The 19,090-nt window shown below is 40.2% G+C and overlaps 1 protein-coding gene across 2 annotated transcripts in view; it reads right to left on the reverse strand.

The window, feature by feature from the left end:
* The window catches only part of MEGF10 (multiple EGF like domains 10), a 184,901-nt gene that overhangs the window by 82,714 nt on the left and 83,097 nt on the right, over nucleotides 1-19,090 (reverse strand). For both annotated transcript variants that reach the window (XM_042250276.2, XM_027969975.3), the window contains one exon: nucleotides 6,956-7,048. In XM_042250276.2, the coding sequence (XP_042106210.1) occupies nucleotides 6,956-7,048 (93 nt within the window). The remainder of the gene's footprint in view (nucleotides 1-6,955; nucleotides 7,049-19,090) is intronic.

Below are 19,090 nucleotides of genomic sequence, written 5' to 3' on the forward strand. Positions count from 1 at the left end.
CATCTCTCAGGAACTTTCCTTTGCTGTTTTTTCTGGTGGTGTCAGTCCTGCCTCCCGTTGTCATTCCCCTCGGTATCCCTGACCTCGTCACCTTCATGAAACCTCCTTTCCCACTTCAGAAGGCACCATACTCTTGTGGTTAAAATTACTGGCTCTGAATGAGATGCAAGTCCAGCTCCATTCTTTACCAGAAGTATAAACGTAGGCCAGACACTTAACTTTTCTGTGCCTCCATTTTCTCATCTGTAAAATAGGAACAAGAGCTGTAGCTCTCTCATCTTGTTGAGCATTGAATGAGGTTCTTTCCTGTAAAGCCTTGCAATAACGTTTGGCACACAGGAAGCACCGCTTAATGATGACGCTGTCATCATCAGCGTGTCTAACTTCTGCTCCTCTTGGTATCAGCAGGTCATCTCTTCTCCAGTTCACCAAAAGAAGAAAGGTCATCAAATATGAATCTGCTCAGATCCTCCTCCCCACTGCCCATGAGCTCCTGAGCTCAGAAACCTATCCACATGCTGCCAGCCACTCTTTCCTCCCTCATTCTGTTGGGAACCAGAAATACTTTGTACTTCAATCCTTCCATCAGAGTCAGGATGCCATCTGTCTTCTCAGGAGCCATGTTCCCTCATTTAAATGACCTCTCAATTAAACCTCCAGACTTTCCCTCTCTCACTTCCCTCTCAGCCTCTTTAACCTTAAAACACAATCAAAAGCAAGCAAACACACACAAAATTTGCTCTTGAGCTTGCATCTGTCTTTTACTAACTCCCTGTCTCTTTGCTCCTTCTTGTTGACCTTCCAGCCAAGTTTCCGGAAGATGAGTCTATGCTTTAGCATCTTTGCATCACCCCTCACCACTGCTACTGCTACTGCTAAGTCGTGTCAGTAGTATCCGACTCTGTGCGACCCCATAGACGGCAGCCCACCAGATTCCCCTGTCCCTGGGATTCTCCAGGCAAGAACACTGGAGTGGGTTGCCATTTCCTTCCCCAATGCATGAAAGTGAAAAGTGAAAGGGAAGTTGCTCAGTCATGTCCGACTCTTCGCAACCCCATGGACTGCAGCCTACCAGGCTCCTCCGTCCATGGAATTTTCCAGGCAAGAGTGCTGGAGTGGGGTGCCATTGCCTTCTCCGGCCCCTCACCACACAGCAGTCTTCTTTCTGTTTCCAGCGCTACATCAGGTCTTTCTTTTTAGTCTACCCAGAACATCTATCACTGCTCCACCCAGGACCATTTCTGGCTCCTTCCATCCACCTCTTCTCCTGAGGCTGTTCTCTTCCCCAGGACAAGACACTTACATGTCTGTCTACTTTTCTATGGGCTTCGATCTCTATGGGTCCAGCAACTGCCAATGGTTTCTCTACCCCCAGCATCCAGCACAGTTCCTTGCACACAGTGATCAATGAAAGTTCACATCATGAACACATGAATGACCGTCTCAGAGTCACACATTCAATCTCATTAAATGAAACAAACACTCACTGTGCTCCAGTCACATGACAGCAGAGTGGAGGCTAAAGGGATTAATAATACATAGCCCCTACCCTCCAGGAACTGTTTATCATCCAGTGAGAGATGAAGAGAAACCCAGGATTGATGAACAGACCCAAGATATTGATGGGGTGGGAACAGAGAGAGAACAGGAAAGAGGAGGAAAGAAGGAAGTGGAGGCAAGATAGATTAACATCATATAGGCTAGGGTACACATCAGGATGCCAATAAACATAAAATACGTGTGTGCTTTTTTAAAAAAATCATTTAATCAAATTTAAAAAGAAGCAATATGCCTAAGTCTAGTTGAATAAACCATGATTTCACTCCAAGCAAACAAACTCTGCTCAGTTCTCTCACACACCTGGTTTTTCATACAGAGGATACATTGAGACTCAGGAACCCTGACTATACACCACATAGGAATCTGTCCATCCACTGACAAGCTGAACAGTCATACTAAATCTCCAAAGGCAGCCTTTGTAAACTTGTGGTTGGGAAGGTAACTGTCAGACTTAATCTCCCATGTATATATCGAGAAGGAAAAAATATACAAGACAGATAGTTGTGTGTGACAGTTATCAATTTATTCATTTTAAACTCATAATATAAATAAAAGGAGCTATTCTTCTGGTTGGAATGACTTATCCTGATCATCAAGGGGGGATTGGGTTGCTGCTACATACTGGGAGAAAGCTGAACTCTGTCTGGAACCCAAGGGATTCTGTGGGGCACCTTTTGGAACTCACATGCCCAGCAGTAAAGGTTAATAGAAAGAGTCAACAACCAAAAAAAGGCAGGACAACTGAGAATTCAGGAGTGGAGGTTTGAGTCATTCCTCCAGGCAAAGAACCCTAAGCAGCTGAGGTCTGGGCTGAGAAGGGAGATATCTGAAATGGGGAAAAAAGAGTCTATATACCCAAGTACAGCCTGTGCGTCATTACAGAAAAGAGTTCTCTTTGCTTATAACATCTACAGGTTTATCTGTAGAAGCTATTTTTTCTTCTCTTTCTTTGCATTTTATCTTATATAAAATAAAAGTTGTTGGAAGGTAACTTTACTATCTAGGTAACAAAATATTTGACTTCCTTGGTGGCTCAGGAATAAAGAACTTGCCTGCCAACGTAGGAGACATGGGTTTGATCCCTGAGTTGGGAAGATCCCCTGGGGATGAAAATGGCAATCCATTCTAGTATTCCTGCCTGGGAAATCCCATGGACAGAGGAGCCTGGCAGGCTACAGTCCATGGGGTTTCAAAACAGAAAGACATAGCAACTAAACAACAGCAACAACAAAATATTCAGTGGAACTTCATATGAATTTTGGGAAAATTTAACATAAGCAGCAAAGGATACTACGACTGTTGGTACCTGCATCTCTTTATTTTGAGGAAACAGCAAAGAGCATCCTAACTTGTAAGATGGCAGGCTGTGTTTTATTAGATGGAAATGCTGAGTTGTTTTGTTTATCTGCAAGAATTCAAATGTGTATAGAAAGGTGTATAGGAGACCTAAGGAACCAAAGGAGTAGATTGGACGTACTTTATTGCTTCTCAGTGCTAAAGTTATCCTCCATTTTTATCTACAAAATGCATATGGGCCATGTAAATACCCTTCCTTGCCAGCTGGCTGACTATTAAGCACTTTCCTAGGGTGCTGAGAGACACTGCAAGAGGAAGGCGCTTCCCATTGTGTTTCTAGTGTGCCAGCTCAGCTGACTCCTAAAGTGCCTGCTCCTCCAGCGTGGGCAACTTCTTCAACATTCAGCTCCTACAGTGCATTGTGACGAGCAGCACCTACTAGCTAGCAATATCCCGGGCACCTCCCTCGGGCTACCAGTAAAAGAGTGCTTCTGATAAGACATGTCTCCAGAACAGCTTTCTCAAGCATCCTACAGAACAGATTTCTAGCGAGTTCCAGACAGCAGATTTCCAGCAAGTCCCATGAGGAGTAAACCACAGCAGCCTCTCTGCCATTCAGTAAGCTGTGGCTGTGTTCTCATAGGGTCTGTACCATACCCCTACTGGGGCTTCCTCTTTGCATGTTCTGTCTCAGCCCTGGGAGTATGGGTGTCCCTTTTATTTGCCATTCTTGTATTCCTTTCAGTGTATCTACTTTCTACTAGCCAATGCCCACAACAATTTCCTGTTACAGCTAATAATTCTTTTTAATAAACCTTCCCTGCTCAAGTTACAATATTTTCCAGGAGCAATGAGCACCTCCAGTATCCAGATCTTGGTTTCTAAATACAATTCTTTAATGGCTCATTCTAGGACTGAAGTAGGAAAAACACAGAGTGAGACTGAAGAATCCTACAGTAGCAGAAAGTAAGGAAGTGCTCAAAAGACAGAACAAAACGTAAGAGCCAACAAAAGGACCAGGGCATGTCAAAAGGACACAGAAGCCATGTAAAACAATGCCCAATTGCCAAATCTAGAACAATTTAAGCAACAAAATAATATACTGATTTTTCATATAAATATATATAAGCCCACACTGATATAAATGACTGACTAAATGGGAGAGAATAAATAAATCTTTACAGATGAGTTCCAAATAACATATATAGATAATCTCTCCTCCCAAAACCATGGAGCTTAATCCCTACCTTTCACCCTTGACGGCAGACTAGACTTAGTGACTTATTTCTGGAGAACAGAAATGGGAAAGAGAAAAATGATAACTTTATGTGGAGAAATCTGGCAAACACTACACATCACTAAATGATGAAGGTTAACCGAGTGATGACATCATCGGTGATGTCATGTGAATATCATCAGAGAATGATATGATCATAGACCATGATATCATCATAGAATGTCATGAGGTGGGCACTTCAACTTTGTGATGTTCTTTTAAAAACTTGCACCCCTAGCCTAGTCATGAGGAAAACACAAACGGAGAGACATTTTGCAGGATACCTGGCTAGTTGTCAAGGTTATGAAAAACAAAGGCTGAGCAATTGTCACAGACCAGAGGGGACTGGAGGGACATGACGATGCAGTGTAGTGGCCAGGACTGGGTCTTGGAAAAGAAAGAGACTTTAACAAAAAAAAAAAAAATAATAATGAAATTCAAACAAAGTCTAGAGTTTAACAGCAATATGCTGGTAGTGAACTAACTAGTACTGCATTCAGGTCAGTTTCTTTTGGCAATTAGTTTTGCCAAGCTAATGCTAGCTTAAGATGTTAAAGGAAAAAGAAGGTGTGGGTATATGGAAACTCTCTACTATCTTGTAACTTTACTAAAATTGTTCCAAAACGAAAGGTTTAGTCGAAAAAATTATTGCAGTTTCTGTCTCCTGAATGGACCCTGACTAACACAAGGAATTGATCTAATTAAAAAAGAAATCATTTTCTCAGTCTAACATGTAGTATCAAATATATGCATAATGATAACCAGAGAGGAAGATACAGAGAGATAAAAGTTCTTGGGAACGAGGTCATTTTAACTCTGCTACTTAATAGGTTACCAGAGTATGCATTTGCTTCAAGAATTATTTGGCTGAGAGTATTAAATCACACACCTCCTAATGAGGCATATTAGGGTAACAACTACAGACAAAACCCAGGTAACAAAATTCAGTGCTCTGACTCAGAACAGAATGTAGGTGCTTAAAAAAGGTGTCAGAAATGTTTTCTCAGATATCTGTCCATGTTTATTGATGCTTCTGTTCATGATAATACCAAAACATGAGCTGTGGAGGATAAACTAAGTCACCTCAGTATCTTCACCCAGAATTGAAAGAACATGTGTTTCTTTCTAGCAGAATTCTAGAGGCTTCATTAAAAAGTTCGTCAATTCCAAAATAAAGCAACAGTTACTTTTCTAGAAGGCCTAAGTCAGTTCTAGAGAGTCTGAAACTCATGTTGGCTTTCCTTTCATTCATACACACTTCAGCCTGATCTCTTAGCATGAGGTAAGCTGCAGCTCTTAGGAGACAAAGTGTGACTAGGACTAAAATTATTCCACAACTTTCCCCCTGAAATTAGTAATAACAAATCTCATTTTTCAGATGAAGAATACGGCCACTCTTCTCTTTCTCAATGGTTTATACAATAATGTTATTTTTCTTCTAAATGTGTAGGCACAACTGATCTTTAAGCTGGAAAAGTCAGTGAAAGCAACGTTGCACTTAAGGTCAGTTAGCCAAAAAAATGGACATGAGCCAGATCCCACATCCTAAACATTTTGCCTCAACAGTGTGAACAAAATGCCCACTCTCCTCCTGATCTCCAGCAGAAGCCAAACGAAACCCTGCAAGACAGTTACCCATTGGAATGGGACAGAGAGACATGTACACATACTCCCTAAGACACAATAAAAAGGCTCTTTCACATGGAATGTTCTGTGCACAGACAGCACAGGACCTCCCCTGGAGATCGATGCTGTTTTAGAGACAGCCAGGAAATCACAAGCCTAAAACAAAGTAGTTCTAACAAGATAAAGAATATCTTCCCCAATTCCAAAGGGAAGCAAGTAAAAATTCCTAAAACCAGCTTATCTATTATATATAGCCTGATGTTCTTTTTGACTGGTTTCAGAAATTCTTTGGTGGCAACGAGGACAAATCTGAGTTGTCATGAGAGCTTGGTAATTTGAAAACTATTATTCCCTTTCTCTAAATGTTAACAGTTCATGCATTACAACTGAGTTGCACTTCAGCTCTTTCTCACATTTTTCGAGGCAAAATGAAGTATAAAGGAACAGGAAGAGTACACAGTTACACGCGCAGCAAGGAGTTAGCCAGAAAACTTAAGTTTTAACTGTGAAATTTAGAAAAGCAACTGTATTACATGACATTACATCACTTAATCCTCATAATCATGAATACAGGATTTTAAGTGCAATTTGTTTATCACCCAAAACACCATCATTTTAGAATTATAATTCTAATACAATGGAGACAAATTATATATTATGAATTAGTACCTAAATGGTCACGAATTTTCATTTACTACCAGTAATTCACCCCAGTTATCTGAGAAAGTACTTATTATTGGTACCTCATAATTCAGAGATAAATAAACAACAATTGAAAATATCAATTTTGCTTCTGCTTTAAAACCAACGAGTGGTAAATTTTCATCACCAAGAAAATATATTAGATATATGAACAAGTAAAAACAGATGTCAGAATACAATAGCTGTGTTACCACAACTGCCTTACTGAATGAAGGAATCTGAATTCTGGATCCTACTCTGGAATATGTATTCACATTCACAGAAGTATTAGAATCAGATTACTGAGATCTCCTGCTTTCCAAGTGTCTTTCTTTATACTCTATTCATAACAGTCCTATGTATAATACATGTAGAGATTTCAAAGAAACACTATTTGTGAGCTGGATTGGGGATCCACACCACATTCTGCACTGGGCTGCAGAGGGAAACCCGTGGAGACAAGGGGCTCATACAGCAAAAACATCCGGAGACAGACAACGGCAGGTGCACACTTACCACTGGAGCAGTTGGTCCCACCCCAGCCAGGCTCACACTGACAGGTGTTTGGAGCAATGCAGCGACCATGGACACATTTATCAGCACAGTGGGCTGTCAGAGAGAAAAATCAATCAAATAAGGAAAGTTGGCACAAGAAAAAAAACCCCAACAACACAGCTGTTTCACATATCAGTCTCAAGTATCGCTTAAAAACAACATGCATGCTTGATAATTTTCTTCATTGCGTTCCTCGGTCCTCTTGCAGTCCTCTGTGTAACCAAACAATTCCCCTTCTTATTTCGATACCTCCAAATAAATGACTTCATGTCTACTATTTAATTCTACTTCATGCTAAGTTAGAAAAGAAGTTTCAAGGAAAACTGCCTGATCTACTTTTAAAAAAATTATCAATGACTACCAAATACAGCCTCTTTGTTTCAGCAGATGCATATGTGGCTGCACAAACTTACCACCGAGCAAGATCTCAGGACTCCAAGGCAACAGAGGAGACCAAAAGGTATTCCCTTCACATAATACCTTTACTAGAAACAACAGTCAAGTTTCTCTCCACATGTGTTATTCATAACTATGACCCAGCAGAGCTAGACATCCTTTGTTGAGGAGAATAGCTGAAAAATGTCATCCAGGTCTTTAGGAAAGAGTAAATCTCAGTTCCCATTTCATTACTGCATATTATTGGTATGACCCATCCTCTGAAGATAGGGGATATCATTGCAAACATGAGCAGATGGGTAGTCTGATGATTTCCGAAACAAAGCTCAATGGATAGATAGAAGGGGACATCAGAGAGATGCGGTGTTGAATGTCAGTGTCGCTCACATGGTTAAACCTTCTTTAAAGTATCTGGATATATGAGTAATTGTGAAAACAATTCAGAAGAGTGTGGATTTAAGGTCTTCCAAAATTTTACTTAAGGATGGTATAAGCTGTCCTACGCTTGAGAGATAAGTTTTATTAATTCATTTGCTATTATAAAAATAAAATGGAGCTACTGCCCAATCATAAAATACCAACAAGCAAAATAAACCTGTCTCTTAAGGGAAAAAAGAAAATTATAATATTTTTCAATTTATATTTCCTCAATAAAATGGGAAAAAATCTTTCTGTGTCATTAAATATCTTTAGTGTGATTTATATACTGTTGTAAGTCTACATTGTGTATATATTTATTATATATTATATTATTATCAGATATACACACACATATATATATGTTGCTGAGCCAAAAGTGATCATCACTTTTAAGGTTTTTATCAAGAAAATTCAGGCATGACGAGATATAAGGAAAAGACATGTTAGGTGAAGAGAAAGCAAAAGCAAGAGTAGAAGGGAAAAGACATGGAAGTGAGAAGATCTGTCTGGGTACAGTGTTTGGAGCAGTATCTCTGGAAAGAGAGAGAGAGATACTTTGAAAATCAAAGTAAAGTATCAGGACTTGATTCTGAGAATTAGTGGAGAATATTCTAAAGAAAGATATAAATTTGTTACAAGAAGCCATCAGGTAGGTCATCTGATGAGGACACTGCAACAGAATAGTGTGATCAAAATTTCAGGAAATAAAAGTTTACGTCCTATTACCAAAATGATTCCTTAATACCCAAGCAATTTGGTAAGGGGTACCAGCCATACGAGCTAGAGATTTTGACACTAGAGTTCCAAGGAGTTGCTTGTATGTGTGTGCTCAGTCACTCAGTCGTGTCCAGCTCTTTGCAGCCCCGTGGACTGTAGCCCATCAGGCTCCTCAGTCCATGGGATTCTCCAGGCAAGGGTACTGGAGTGGATTGCCATTTCCTTCTCCAGGGGAATCTTCCCCACCCAGGGACTGACCCATGTCTCCTTCTTTGGCAGATGGGTTCTTTACCACTGAGCCACAATTACATATGTAACTGTAATTAAAAGCAAAATCTGTCTGAAACGTATGAACAACTGCCCTGTAACATGTGGACTTATGCTGCCAGGTTAAGTCGATATGAGCCAATTTTAGGATTCAATGTCTCCTGCCATTTCCATGCATGTTTCATATTGTAGATGGGTCATTCATTCAAAAGGACTTACTATTAGTTCTTTAAATTTTAGGTATGCAAGTACAAGACAGCAAAATGCCATAACTGGAGTATGTAAGGTTCCACAAAATGTCACACAATGCCCAGAGGTGTAATAGGACGTTTAGTAGGATGCAAACTTGTATTTCCTGAAATTCCTCTATACTGTTGCAGTATCTTCATCAGGTGACCTACCTGATGATATCTTGTAACCAATTTATATCTTTCTTTAGAATGCTGCTGCTGCTGCTGCTAAGTCGCTTCAGCCGTGTCTGACTCTGTGCGACCCCATAGACGCATGGGGGAGTCCCTGTCCCTGGGATTCTCCAGGTAAGAACACTGGAGTGGGTTGCCATTTCCTTCTCCAATGCATGAAAGTGAAAAGTGAAAGTGAAGTCGCTCAGTCGTGTTCGACTCTTAGCGACCCCATGTACTGCAGCCCACCAGGCTCCCCCATCCATCGGATTTTCCAGGCAAGAGTACTGGAGTGGGGTGCCATTGCCTTCTCCATTCTTCAGAATATTCCCCAGTAATCCTCAGAATAAAGTCCTGATACCTTACTTTGATTTTCAAAGTATCTCTCTCTCTTTCCAAAGATATTGCTCCAAACACTGCACCCAGACAGATCTCACTTCCACTTATTTTTCTTTCTACTCTTGCTTTTGCTTTCTCTTCACCTAAAATGTCTTGTCCTTATATCTCTTCATGCCTGAATTTTCTTGATAAAAACCTTAAAAGTGAGATCACTTTTGGCTCAACAATATATATGGGTGTGTATCTTATAATAATATAATATATAATTTTCCCTAATTGTGCAGGGGATGGTCTGGATCCTGAATCACACTGTTACATGGTAGCACGTACACCCAGGACACTCACATCTTACAGAGGATGATGGCACCCTTTGTAAACATGCAAATTTGACAGTGTTTGGTGCAACTTGGCTAACAGAGTGATGACATCTATGTTTGCAACATATTGTTAGTGATCAGTCTTCAGACATCCAATTTCCAATTTCTCCTCCTTCAAGATAGTAAATCTACTTAAAATTCTGTTTCCACTTTCAAGTTTGGGAAGTTTAAAAAATTAGATACTATTTCCCTTTAATATGAAACCTGAGTTTTCTGTTACTGTGCATTTAAAACACAGAAATTGTATATACTGGTGGATGAAAAGAAGTACCATTCATATTCTCAAATTTCAATATTTATGTCTATTTAAAATATTCTTGTTCTCATCCATTAATTTTATACTAAGCAAATGTTATAAATGTTAACTTATAAGGTAAATTGATATTAATAAAACACAACTTTGTCTTTATATCTTAGGCATCTACATATAACTTCATTTGATCAAAAAATCAGTTCCACCACTTGAAACTTGGAAAATCTCTGGGTACCCAGGTCACTGGAGTGGATGACAGTAACCTGGGGGTTTAAAACTACGAAGAGCATGTGGCCAGGAGAGGAGGAGTTTGGGGGGGTATTTCACAGGCAAGTCTCGATTTGCTCCTTTCTCTTTTTCTTCTCTCTTTTTTTTCCATTCCTTATCTTCCTTTATGCCTTCTTTTACCGCACATCTCTCTCTCCTCCAGACTATGACTTTGATATGCACAGTCATGATAAAGACTATAAACTAAACTGTGGTTTTAGGGGCAGTTTAGCTCTTCACCCCTGGGTGACACCAAAAGATTTTGCACTGTACCCACCTGAATCAACCAGAAAGAAAGGACTAAGCAAACCAGTCTAGAATCTTTTCTCTAATATATTACTAAAATGGGTTAAAAAAATGCATGGTAAGTTAAACCTGGGTATGAAAACGTTAGGGATCAGAATTGCGTATGCTTGGATACCAGTTGATTGTTCTTTGTTGCTCTTGTTGATTTCAAGAAAGGATACTAAGTGAATTTCTACATGTAAACATCAAAGAAGATCTGCTTCAAAATGCTTTGAGATTGCTGAATACTCATACAAATGCTCTCGTGTTTGATTCCTGATGATACAAACTTTGTATTTTATGAAATGAACACCAAGAAGACTAGTCAATTGTAATAGACGAAAAAACTCCCATGATGGTAATTTTAAAATCTAGTTTTTTTTTTTAAAGAAAACCTTGAAATAACATTTGGCTAAAGTCAAAGAAAAATATAAGTAGATAGCAGAAAACAAATTAGACTGCAAATTAATTAGGAATTGGAAGGCACAATCTGCTTTCCTAATGATTTTTTTTTCCCCTTCATTAAAGCTAGAGTCAAAGGAATCACCTCAAGGCATTGAAGCCTAAAGTCAAATAATGATCTAAATAATGAAATATATTGTTGGTACAGATCTTCAAAGGAAAGAACACAAAATTCTACTGCTATGTAATGCAGAATCCACATGGCATTAGACTGTAGCACAAGCATCATCTCTGTTCCATGCCCTGTCCCATAGCTCGGGACTCCCAATACCCAGCAACATTTCTCATCAAGAACCCACAGACCAGCGAGAGCAAAGAGAGACAATGGAGGAGATGACAGCAAGCTAGAAAACTTTATGTCCTCTGATGTACCAATTCTCCAAGTTGCAGGAAAACAACCATAGCATCTGTGGTGATAAACAGACTCTCCCTCTAGGAAACCGGTTGAGCTAGACCCCTACCCTAGTTTCATCTTTCCTCTTTCAGCCTCAAATGCCACCTACTATGGGTGCTGAGCTTTCAGGACTAACAACCTCCACGTAAGGAACCATGGTGAGTTAAAGACATGAATTTGTCATATAGAAAATTCCAAGGTCAGCTGGAAAAGAAGACAGGGAACAGCGGTCACTTGTAGCAAATGCTCAACAGCTTAAATTTCAAGAAGCACAAAAGAACCATCCTAAGTATGGCTTTCTCATCCATGGGAAACTGTCATTTTATTCCCTATTGTATTACTATTTTTTTAATATTTCTTTATTTTTGCCTGTGCTGGGTCTTCATTGCTTACTTTTCTCTAGTTGCAGAGAACAAGGAATACTCTCTAGTTGCTGTATGTGGGCTTCTCATTGAGGTGGCTTCTCCTATTGCAGAGCATGGGCTCTTGGGCACTCGGGCTTCAGTAGCTGGGACACGTGGGCTCAGTAGCTGCAGTTCCCAGGCTCTGGAGCACAGCCACAGGGGCTTAGTTGTGCCACAGGGGCTTAGTTACTCTGTAGTATGTGGCATCTTCTCAGATCAGGGATCGAACCTGAGACCCTTGCATTGGCAGGCAAATTCTTGACCACTGAGCCACCAGGGGAGCCCTGTTCTTATTTTCAGAAGTGCAATTAATAACAGGAAGATGCTAACAAAGACAGTCTACCCAATATGATTCTTTTTCACATCTCTCTTTAAGAAAATGGTGAAGAATCACATTCTGAGTTTTCAATCATCTTTTAGACACTGATGTAAGCTGAATCTGTGGAGCCATTTGGTACACCACTGTGGATACATCAGGTTGCCAGGGGCAGACAAGGCATCCTTTCCCTCAAGAACTGGGGGGCAAGACACACTGATGAGAAAAACACGCTCTATCTTTGAAGTGAAAGCTGTGGACAGCCTGTCTGCCTGATGGACAGGTGAGGACTGACCTCATGACCCTGGAATCTTCTCTAATGAGGATCCTGTTTCAGCCTTAGTTCCTAAATCCATTTAAATCCCATCACCAGTTACATGGCTCTCATTCCTTTCACTTGTAAATACTTGCTTTTAATACTGGGAGCCACTAACTACACTCAATAGTTTTCTCTTCTGCCATAAACATTTCCCCTTGGATTTACACCTAAGCTATGGCAGAAAGGTGGAAGTAAGAGTGGACAGACTAGAGTTGCCTTTAAACCAGTGGCATCATTAAAGAGAATGCCTACTGTGTCTCAAAAGGATATATTATAATCAATGCATTTAAGTTCATTTGAAAAATGCTTCCATGACTATCTTTTGAAAATAACTGTCCCCTAGAAACACACCAGATGGTCAATACCAAAATCTGACTGATTAAACTCTTTGCAACCAAAGATGGAGAAGCTCTATACAGTAGGCAAAAACAAGACCAGGAGCTGACTGTGGCTCATATCATGAACTCCTTATTGCCAAATTCAGACTCAAATTGAAGAAAGTAGGGAAAACCACTAGACCATCCAGGTATGACCTAAATCAAATCCCCTATGATCATACAGTGGATGTCACAAATAGATTCAAGGGATTAGGCCTGATAGACAGAGTGCCTGAAGAACAACGGATGGAGGTTCCTGACACTGTACAGGAGACAGGGATCAAGACCATCCCCAAGAAAAAAGAAATGCAAAAAGGCAAAATGGTTGTCTGAGGAGGCCTTACAAATAGCTGAGAAAAGAAGAGAAGCCAAAAGCAAAGGAGAAAAGGAAATATATACCCATTTGAATGTAGAGTTTCAAAGAATAGCAAGGAGAGATAAGAAAGCCTTCCTCAGTGATAAATGCAAATAAATAGAGGAAAACAATAATATGGGAAAGATGAGATCTCTTCAAGAGAATTAGAGATACCAAGGGAACATTTCATGCAAAGATGGACTCGATAAAGGACAGAAATGGAATGGACCTAGTAAAAGCAGAAGATATTAAGAAGAGGTGGCAAGAATACACAGAAGAACTGTACAAAAAAGATCTTCATGACCCAGACAATCACGATGGTGTGATTACTCACCTAGAGCCAGACATCCTGGGATGTGAAGTCAAGTGGGCCTTAGAGAGCATCACTACAAACAAAGTTAGTGCAGGTGATGGAATTCCAGTTGAGCTCTTTCAAATCCTGAAAGATGATGCTGTGAAAGTGCTGCACTCAATATGCCAGCAAATTTGGAAAACTAAGCGATGGCCACAGGACTGGACAAGATCAGTTTTCATTCCAATCCCAAAGAAAGGCAATGCCAAAGAATGTTCAAACTACCCCAAAATTGCACTCATCTCACATGCTAGCAAAGTAATGCTCAAAATTCTCCAAGCCAGGCTTCAACAGTACGTGAACCGTGAAGTTCCAGATGTTCAAGCTGGATTTAGAAAAGGCAGAAGAACCAGAGATCAAATTGCCAACATCTGTTGGATCACCGAAAAAGTAAGAGAATTCCAGAAAAACATTTACTTCTGCTTTACTGACTACACCAAAGCCTTTGACTGTGTGGATCACAACAAACTGTGGAAAATTCTTAGAGATGGGAATACCAGACCACCTAACCTGTCTCCTGAGAAATCTGTATGCAGGTCAAGAAGCAACCGTTAGAACTGGACATGGAACAACAGACTGGTTCCAAATTGGGAAAGGAGTAACTCAAGGCTGTATACTGTCACCCTGCTTATTTAACTTACATGCAGAGTACATCATGCGAAACACTGGGCTGGATGAAGCACAAGCTGGAATCAACATTACTGGGAGAAATATCACTAACCTCAGATATGCAGACGACACCACCCTTAAGGCAGAAAGCGAAGAAGAACTAAAGAGCCTCTTGATGAAAGTGAAAAGGAAAGTGAAAAAGTTGGCTTAAAACTCAACATTCAGAAAACGAAGATCATGGCATCCAGTCCCATCACTTTATGGCAAATAGATGGGGAAACAATGGAAACAGTGACAGACTTTATTTTCTTGGGCTCCAAAATCACTGCAGATGGTGTCTGCAAACATGAAATTAAAATATACTTGCTCCTTGGAAGAAAAGCTATGACCAACCTAGGCAACATATTAAAAAGCAGAGACATTACTTTACCAACAAAAGTCCATCTAGTCAAAGTTATAGTATTTCCAGTAGTCAAGTATGGATGTGAGAGTTGGACTATAAAGAAAGCTAAGCACCAAAGAATTGATGCCTTTGAACTGTGGTGTTGGAGAAGACTCTTGAGATTCCCTTGGACTGCAAGGAGATCCAACCAGTCAATCCTAAAGGAAATTAGTCCTGAATATTCATTGGAAGGACTGATGCTGTAGCTGAAACTCCAATACCTTGGCCACCTGATGCGAAGAACTGACCCATTGGAAAAGACCCTGATGTTGGGAAGGATTGAAGGTAGGAGGAGAAGGGGATGACAGAGAATGAGATGGTTTGATGGCATCACCGACTCAATGGACATGAGTTTGAGTAAGCTCTGGGAGTTAGTTGATGGACAGGGAAGCCTGGCATGCTGCAGTCCTTGGGTTGCAATGAGTCGGACACAGCTCAGCCACTGAACTGAGAAACACACACCTTCCAGCTAATCCATCTTTCCTGAGAAGTCTGTCTGGGTGCCATGAATAAAAAGTGACAAACCTTGTTTTGCTCATTTTTAAATTCTGAATTGCTACAGAGGAACATAGATTTTTTAGAGTTAAAGGTGCCTTTATTAAACACCATTCCCACATTTTTCAGATAAGAAAACTGGGACATGGAAAATGGAATGATTTTCCCAATATTTGCAGTGACATTAGAGGCAGCAAGAGTGACTCCAGGTGTCTGAATCTCAGTTGACCAAAACGTCTGATGAGTTTTGATGGGAGTGGGGAAGCAGGAAAGAAAGGATGAGAGCAGCTTCACTGGGTCAGATACTAGGGCAGGTGTGCTAGATGGCTGCAAGTCAGGAGTTAGAAGATTCAGATGAGAAAAACAGAGAGAGTAGAGAACTGACTTCTAAGATAAATTTTATCCACTCCATATTTTTGTTTGTGGCCAATTATATGCAATGTCTTTATAAAAGTCAAATTGTTGCTACAGTGTTCACTACAGAGAGGAATCATTTTGTTTTCATATTTGCAAACATTACATTGCAGCCTGCCTTCTTGTGTTTTTTTATGAAAAGGAATGGATTCCCTTCTCCTTCAATTCAAGGATGTTATTGAGGTAGCAGGCACATTCCTGGACACTACTGTGGACACAAAAATGGCAGACCAGGAGCTCTTAGTCCGCAAAGGAAGTCAAATATAGGCTCCCCAAACCCAAAAAATGCAGAGTGGAATGCAGGTGTAATACAGGGAAAGAATCTGACTGCAACGCAGGAGATTCCTGGGTTGTGAAGATTCCCTGGAGAAGGAAATGGCAACCCATTCTAGTATTCTTGTCTGGAGAATCCCTTGGACAGAGGAGCCTGGTGGGCTACAGTCCATGGGGTGCTAAAGAGTCAGAGACAAATGAGCGATTAACAATACCCTACTACATGAACAAACACTGTGAAGCATATTCAATGTTTCCATTTATATGTAATCCAAACAGGCAAATCTATAGAGACAGAAAGTATATCTGTTGTTGACTAGGGCTGGGAGGGACTAAGTGTGAACGTGGAGTGATGGCTAATGGGTACAGGGTTTTACTGAGGAAATAAAAATATTCTAAAATTGATTGTGTCCTGGTTGTACAACTCTGTAAAGATGCTAAAACCCACTAAATTATTAATGGCTGAATACTATGGTATTGAACTACATCTCAAAAAAGTCATCATAAAAATATTGAAGAGAGCAATTAATTCCACCTGGAGTGAGAACAAGGAGAGTCGCAGGAAAGCGAGAATATCTGATCTGGGGAAGCGGGCACCTCTGGAATAAAGCTGCAGGAAAGAGAAGCCAACAGCAGCTGCCTCAGACTCCATTCTCTCTTCTTCTCACCCCCAAAGATACATAACGCACTGCACAGGGCAAGGGGCTCTCACCCCACAGCCACCACAAGTTCTTATACGTGACATGCATTGATGGCTGATCAGTTATGGAGAGTGAGAAAACACGGGGAGTCTAGAAAGTTGAAGTTAGTAAAGGTATTTTTTAAAATCCACACCTAAACTTCCTTCCCTTCCATTACTGATAGAGCTTTCATGACAGAGCTGGAAGGACAAGTACAAAGAACAGTTACTGCCAATGTCTTTGGCAGACATCTTTAATTGTATACCTAATGTATAGTCTTCTTTCTACCTTAATTAACAGAATACCACTGTCACCAAGGACAATGACATGACCAGCAATAAACCACATGCCCAGCCCTCTTTCTGGATTGAAGTGTAGAGGGATAGGCTCAATGGTAAGTGCAATTTCCCATCTCTTTCTTCTTCTTGATGCCCAGTATGTGGACAAAAAGGCTGAATCTGAAAATGCCATCAGGCAACCTTGAGGGAGGGACTTCCCAGGTGGTGCAGTGGTAAAGAATCCACCTGCCAATATAGGAGACACAAGAGATACAGGTTCAATCCTTGGGTTGGGAAGATCTCCTACATTAGGAAACGGCAACCCACTCCAGTATTCTCACTTGGAAAATTTCACAGAGAAACCTGGTGGGTTACAGTCCATGGGGTCACAAAGACTTGGACATGACTGAGCATGCGCACGCGCGCGCGCACGGACACACACACACACACACACACACACAACACTGAGGGAAGGGCCTAGGGAATCCTGGAACTCTTTGCTCTAAATTTCTTGCATGGATGAACAAATGCCATAAACCACTAACTTCCAGACATTTTATTACATAAAAAATAAAAAATTCCTCAGTAACTGTTTCCATTTTTCAACTATCTACTTCTTGCAGCCAAACATGATTCCTAACATACACTGGCCCTTTGGAAGATTTTTCAGATCAGCCAGTTCCTGACTTAAAAAAAAAAACTCTATAAGAGCAGAAAATAAGTATCTCAAAAATATCCCCAAAACACTTGGCAAAATCCAACATCCATTTCTGAAAAAAAATTCTCTACAACTGAGATTACTTAAAAAAAAAAAAAGAAAAAGAGCTTCCTTGACCTAAAGGGGCAAATATGAAAAACCTATCACTAAGATTAGACTAGACAGTAAAAGAATGACACTTGACCCCTTCGATTAGGAACAAGACAAGGGTGTCTGCTCCTGAAATTGCTATTCAGCGAGGTTCTAGCAAGGTAATAATGCAAGAAAACAGAAGTATCAATAAAAGATACGGATGGCTAACAAACACATGAAAAGATGCTCAACATCACTCATTATTAGAGAAATGCAAATCAAAACCACAATGAGGTACCACTTCACACCAGTCAGAATGGCTGCGATCCAAAAATCTGCAAGCAATAAATGCTGGAGAGGGTGTGGAGAAAAGGGAACCCTCCTACACTGTTGGTGGGAATGCAAACTAGTACAGCCACTATGGAGAACAGTGTGGAGATTCCTTAAAAAATTGCAAATAGAACTACCTTATGACCCAGCAATCCCACTTCTGGGCATACACACCGAGGAAACCAGAATTGAAAGAGACACATGTACCCCAATGTTCATTGCAGCACTGTTTATAATAGCCAGGACATGGAAACAACCTAGATGTCCATCAGCAGATGAATGGATAAGAAAGCTGTGGTACATATACACAATGGAGTATTACTCAGCCATTAAAAAGAATTCATTTGAATCAGTTCTGATGAGATGGATGAAACTGGAGCCGATTATACAGAGTGAAGTAAGCCAGAAAGAAAAACACCAATACAGTATACTAACACATATATATGGAATTTAGGAAGATGGCAATGACGACCCTGTATGCAAGACAGGGAAAGAGACACAGATGTGTATAACGGACTTTTGGACACAGAGGGAGAGGGAGAGGGTGGGATGATTTGGGAGAATGACATTCTAACATGTATACTATCATGTGAATTGAATCGCCAGTCTATGTCTGACACAGGATGCAGCATGCTTGGGGCTGGTGCATGGGGATGACCCAGAAAGATGTTATGGGGAGGGAGGTGGGAGGGGGGTTCATGTTTGGGAATGCATGTAAGAATTAAAGATTTTAAAATTTAAAAATAAAAACTAAAAAAAAAAAAAAAAAAAAAGATTGGGAAGGAAGAAGTAAAACTGCCTTTGCTTACAGACTATTGAAATATATGTATGTATGCAGAAAATCTAATGGAAATCTACTCAAAAAAAAGGTACTAAAATAATAAGAGAGTTTAACAAGTTTGCCAATAAAAAACAATATAAAAAACTTAGTTATATCTTCATATACAATGGAGAAACAATCAGCAATGGAAATTTTAAAAGCCAATTATAATAACACCAAAAATATGAAAAATTTAGGGATAAATCTGACCAAGGATGTGAAAGACTTGTACACTAATAACTAACAACACTGCTGACAGAAATT

This window comes from Ovis aries, chromosome 5 (genome assembly GCF_016772045.2).
Source record: "Ovis aries strain OAR_USU_Benz2616 breed Rambouillet chromosome 5, ARS-UI_Ramb_v3.0, whole genome shotgun sequence".
NCBI classification, from domain to species: domain Eukaryota; kingdom Metazoa; phylum Chordata; class Mammalia; order Artiodactyla; family Bovidae; genus Ovis; species Ovis aries.